At 36.2% G+C, this 5,451-nt stretch overlaps 1 protein-coding gene across 2 annotated transcripts in view; it reads right to left on the bottom strand.

The window, feature by feature from the left end:
- AIMP1 (aminoacyl tRNA synthetase complex interacting multifunctional protein 1) overlaps positions 1–4,616 on the bottom strand; it is a 19,265-nt gene extending 14,649 nt beyond the window's left edge. The window contains exons 1-4 of one of the 2 annotated variants that reach the window (XM_035894756.1): positions 4,479–4,616; positions 3,431–3,564; positions 2,591–2,704; positions 302–460 (exon numbers count right to left, since the gene is read on the bottom strand). In XM_035894756.1, coding sequence (XP_035750649.1) covers positions 302–460; positions 2,591–2,704; positions 3,431–3,539 — 382 coding nt within the window. In that variant the 5' untranslated portion in view covers positions 3,540–3,564; positions 4,479–4,616. The remainder of the gene's footprint in view (positions 1–301; positions 461–2,590; positions 2,705–3,430; positions 3,565–4,478) is intronic. The other variant, XM_035894745.1, reaches the window with a different exon arrangement.
- Positions 4,617–5,451: the final 835 nt, after the last annotated feature.

Below are 5,451 nucleotides of genomic sequence, written 5' to 3'. Positions count from 1 at the left end.
TTCCCTTATTTCATGACAAGACTTCATTTCTCTAAAGTGAAAGAAGCTGAAAGGATGCTAGAAGCTGATTTTTTGGCTCCAGACTATTGTAGAGAAATGTCATGAAGAGAAGAACTGAGGTCTTCGAAATGACCTTGTGTATTTAACTATGTTGACGGTATTATTTCAGTTTCTCTTTAATTATTGTATAGGTGACTAGTTTTATTAACCTAATTGTAATCTAATTGCCCAAAATTATATAAAAGCACTTGCATAAATTAAATGCCTTAAATATCTACCACAGCTAAGAAAACCAAAGTACCTTTTTTTTCTACTTTTTCCTTCTTTTTCTTTTCTTCATCTTCACCTTTAATTTCATCTTTGGAACCAGTAGATGATGCGACTGCTGTAGGCTGTGGAACATCATCTGAAAACGAAGCTGTAGAAACGGTTGTACCAGAAGGAACTGCGATCTGTTTCACTGAATTCAAAACCACAGAAGTTAGAAGGGGTACCAGAACTTTGAACACTATGACATTTTAAGTTTCCAACATAAATGCTGAACACAAGAAAACATATAAGCAAACACCACCTTTTTTTGTAGGTTATTTCAACATCTAGTTCTCTTTGCTACTACCTCCTTACTTCTCCTTCGTGTTCATCTAGTTTCAGTTTCTAGCTACTAGCTCTTGTCATACTGGAGACTATTCTGTAATTTGCTACACATAAAATCATTTTTATATTGTAGTCAGATCATTCCTCAACTCTTTTTTTTCTAGTTAACTGGAGAAACTGAGCCTGAATAATCACATTCTAAGAAACCACCTGCAGCCTTAAAATGATCTGTGGATTTCTCACTTCCCTTCCCTAAATCCTCCACGTTACCTTTGTATTTATTTTTAAACTGCTGACACAGAATTCTGGACATCATCTCACTATCAATCTTACCAGGTGAAAGTGTAAAAATCACCTCCCTTCTACATTCTGCTCTTCTCAAGAATCTCATTAAGGCTTTTTACCAAATCATTGTATGGGGTAAGCATCAGTGCACTAGACAATGTTATCTAGGCTCCCTTTCCCAAGAAAGCTTAGACCAGATGATCTTTCAAGGTCCCTTTCAACCTGGGTTGTTCTACGATTAATTACTGTTTGACAAATCCTTCTAGTGTCACTGTTACACAGTTCCCCATTCTACATACATGCTGCTTCTTATACTTGACACATTTATTCACTTTTCTGAAGAACTGCACTATGTTTGTTGATACCTGCCCTCTTCAACACTAAAGTGTTTTGCACAAATTATATTCTTAAAAACAATTTTTTAAAATACTTTGAATCTGAGATTTATTGTACCAATAACCACTTGCTTTCTAGTTTGCTTGCTAGTTGTAGAAAGACTTTTTGTTTCTCAGATTTTCAACAAAATATCTCAAGTGACATTTTTGATGTTCTGTGACCATCAAATTCCTGTGCTCAACTACTTAATACTATCAAAGCTAACATACACTAATTTACTTCAAAAGAAAAGATCTGAATTTAGTCCTACAACCTTTTAGATAAACTAGCTAAATAAAGAAAGATGCATGTCAAGCCAAATACCAATTTCCTAGTCCTTTCCCATCTTGGAAAAAATCATACACTTTGAGACTTCTCTCTCAAGCTGAACAGAGACTCTGTGAAATATCCTATACCTGTCAAGAACTGCTGCAGACTAACAGACAACGGAGAAATATAAACTAATGGTTTGGTTTAGTATATGAAAGGGCTTTATTCATGCCCAAAGGAGAAAAAGAATTGTCTGCATTTATAAAATGCTAAGCTTTTTAAAGACTGAATGTGTTGTTTTACCAGTAAAACATTCAGTGCAGTTGAATGCTACCATCCAGGTACACTGGATACTATCTCACCCAATTTAGAATACTGACAGCATGAGTAAAAATAGTAATAGCTGTTGAGGGCAGAAGGGGCTTTCTTGGGAAATAATTGTAAAGGTGACACACTGGATCCAAAACACTTCATTTTTGGTTTTTTTCCTTTCTTTTTTAGTATGAATTATATAACAATGGCGGAAGCTGAACAGCTACACAGAGGAGTGCAAAGAAGAAACAACGGTGCAATGAAAAGCTGGTCGTACTAAAGCATGGAATCAAAAATTCAAAACACATTGTTTCTAATTTTATATCATGACAGATTTTCTAGTAAGTCACTGCCCATCTGCATGTTGAACTATGGCTTGATTTTCATGTCATGCTAGATTAATTAGTCAGAGTATCAAAAAGTGTTAGACATTCATCAGTTTCTAAGGTATTATAAGGACTCATTGTCATCAGCCAAATTCAGGGCTTATTATGAAAGGCACAGTACAAAAACATATAAAAAAAACAGTTTCGTGTCTGATTAAGATTTGGCATATGTACCTGTTAGGCTCGTAGCTTACTAAAATGTTGGAATTAAGTTGTCATAGGCAGGGAACCTAGGAAAACCCAGAATTTCTAAGAAATGCCATAGAGTCACATACAAAAAGATAAAAATCAAGAAGTAGTAAGATACTCAAAATATGATCAAAACTAACTAGATCTATGTTGTAGGAGGAAAACACATTTTTCCCCACCTCCATTTCGAATTTCTGCCTGGATCAGCTCCTGTTTCAGCCCTTCAATTTCTTTCTTCAGTTTAGCATTCTCCACACGGAGTTTCTTCTCTTCTCGGAGAGATGCCTGCAAGACTAGAGTTGACACGGTATTAAAAATGGCAGGTTTCAATAATTAGCATTTGGCAAACAGAGGTTTTGTTTTTAGAGAAAAGTGAAACATGGTAAGCCAAACACTAAAAAAGTGGAAACTTTCAAGGAGTGTATAATCAGAAATATTTTGGAATCCTTTTTTTGTTGAAATAGCCATTTTTTACAGTACTTATGTACTCGAGTTGCCTCTCAATATACTAGCTTCTCAGTCCCCTAAACAGACTCACAAGAAAAAATTCCAAGAAACCTATTAGAAAAAGCTTGAACATGTTTGTAATACAGAGCACCTTAATTCACTGATACCAGCATGTACAAAATATCAAAGTTGAAGGTATGATACTCTTGAAAGAATCCCATAGTGGTGAAAAAGCAGTAACACATTCAGGCAAATGCATGCTCTTCCTGACTCTCTTGCTCCCCCCCGCCCCAACAGAATCGTGTCCCATCAAATTTCCATCATCTGTTTGTGTCATTAATCCTTCCTCATTCATGCTTTTTCTATTTCAGAATAAGCAGCTTCAAAAAACCCCCACAAACCACAAGACAGTGAAGCGGTGCTACTATTACAAGCTTTATCTTGGAGAACTTGAAACACACTTGAAAGGCTGACAGCACCAATGAAGTTGTCCATGTTCTCATTTTTTCCTATGAGCATTTAATGTTAACCATCTGGTTAACAAGTTTATCATAAGATAGATAATTCCTTACTAGCTTTCTCCTTGAGCAGAGCAACTTGTTGCTTGAGGTATTCAATAACTTGATCAGCCTCTGCACCCTTCTGCTCCAGTCTGTTCAGCACTGCATTGTTGGCTGCCATCTTTACCAAGAAACGGGCTAAAAACCTAGACAAGCAATAGACAGTCTAAAATTAACGACTTCTTAATGTAATAACACTACCATTTCTTACCACATGAAGCAGTTCTAAAAATCAGTTGCTGAATAAGAAAATTTGCTGAGTGAACAAGCTAGACTCCCACCTCCTAACACAAAGCCCAAACAAAAAGCAACATTAAATGGAATCTGATGTTTGACAGCTGCTTTCAAGTATTTTGGAAGAAAAGCTACTTTTCTTCCCAGCTGCAGAAAACATGTTCTTCCTTCAAGAAACAAAAAATTCCACCTTCTGAGAAAGAAAGGTTTGAATAAATCAGGGGAAAAAGGGAAATAAAAGGGAAAAGGTTGGACAGAAGAACCCCGCATCCTGTTTTTTAGCTGAAAAATTTATTAAGCGTACACAGAATTTTATTGAGATTAAGAAAACAGAAACAACCCACAAAAATTTCCAAACTTTTCTAATAAATTTATTCAGAATACTTCATACATTGTGGTTGTGCATAAGTTAAGATTTTAATTTTTTTTACTTATAAGCAGAATTCGTCAGTATTCTTACTCATCTTGGATTAATATAACTTTTATTGCAGGTTTACACCTTCGGAGTTATTTTAGCACTGACTGCGATTGTCTTAGTTTGTTTCCACTAGTGTAGAAGGCCAGGCACCCAGGTAACAAATTAAAGAAGCAGGAAACACAAAAGACCAGTAAAGGCAAGAGCACAAATAAATGCTGTCTAACCTTCTTTTAGGATATTAAACTCCTTTTACTGGGTTCCTCTAATCTTCCAGAAACCAGCTATGCCTTGCGTACAGCCCTTACTTTTTGAAAGCTACCAAATTTGGCCTACTTCCTTCTCTGCAACATTTGTGTCAAACCATTGAAGCTCAAATGCAACAGAACGATGAAATACAGTTACAGTCACCCGTCTCTGCAGCAGATTGTGCTTTTAGCCTCCCACTCCGTATCCAGATGAAGAAAGAATCTGTACTAACAGCTGCCTCATCTGTAAATCAGGAAAGAAAACTGAGTATAGGTGGGAAGAAAAGACACCTTGCAGATCTTCACAAGCAAGGGTGATGTAATTCCTGTGAATTTGCCCATCAACTGCAACAAAAGGAAGAACTGGTGAGAAAACGGCAATCCAGATGCATGCATTTGCTCCTTAAATTTATCAGAGCCCAAAAATGCCTCTTCTCATATCAAATTGGCAGAAAACTTCCCATTTTATTGCAAGATTATTCTGACACCATGACCTAAATCTGTTTTAACATATGAATATTTTCTGTTGCAATTTGCAACAAAAGCCATGCTGAAGACAAAACAGGTTTAGAAATAACTGAAAGATCATAGAATCATAGAATTGTCTAGGTTGGAAAAGACCTTTAAGATCATCACGTCCAACCGTTAACCTAGCACTGCCATCCCACCACTAAACCATGTCCCTAAGCAAGACGAACAGATACAACATGCTCATGGCAGTGGCAACATACCACCTTTGCTGCACTCTCAGTATCAACTTCCGTTTGATATCTGACCTTTTATTACAAGGAACTCAACTCTCCACAGCTATATAAATTAAAAAAAAAAAAAAAAAAAAAAGGAAAAAGAGACAAAAGACAATGAATTGGAAATAGTGTAATTAAAAGTTCTCAAAGTAAAATTCCAAAGACAGAGAAAGCTACAGTAGTCAGCTGATGCATGGGGTATATTACTCCTGCAGAAGTGATGAATGAACGAACATCTTGCATTCTTTGCGATCTAATACAATTGAAGTCTGCTTTACACACACGACTTTGCTTAAAGATGCAAGAGTATTACTGCCATCACACCGTCCACTCATGCACAACAGATTTTTCTTTTAAAATAAAGAAACCCTCATGGAGAAAAAAAGCAGT

Source organism: Egretta garzetta, unplaced genomic scaffold (genome assembly GCF_000687185.1).
Source record: "Egretta garzetta isolate BGI_Z169 unplaced genomic scaffold, ASM68718v1 scaffold620, whole genome shotgun sequence".
NCBI lineage: Eukaryota > Metazoa > Chordata > Aves > Pelecaniformes > Ardeidae > Egretta > Egretta garzetta.
This window is presented reverse-complemented; position numbering and strand designations above follow the sequence as displayed.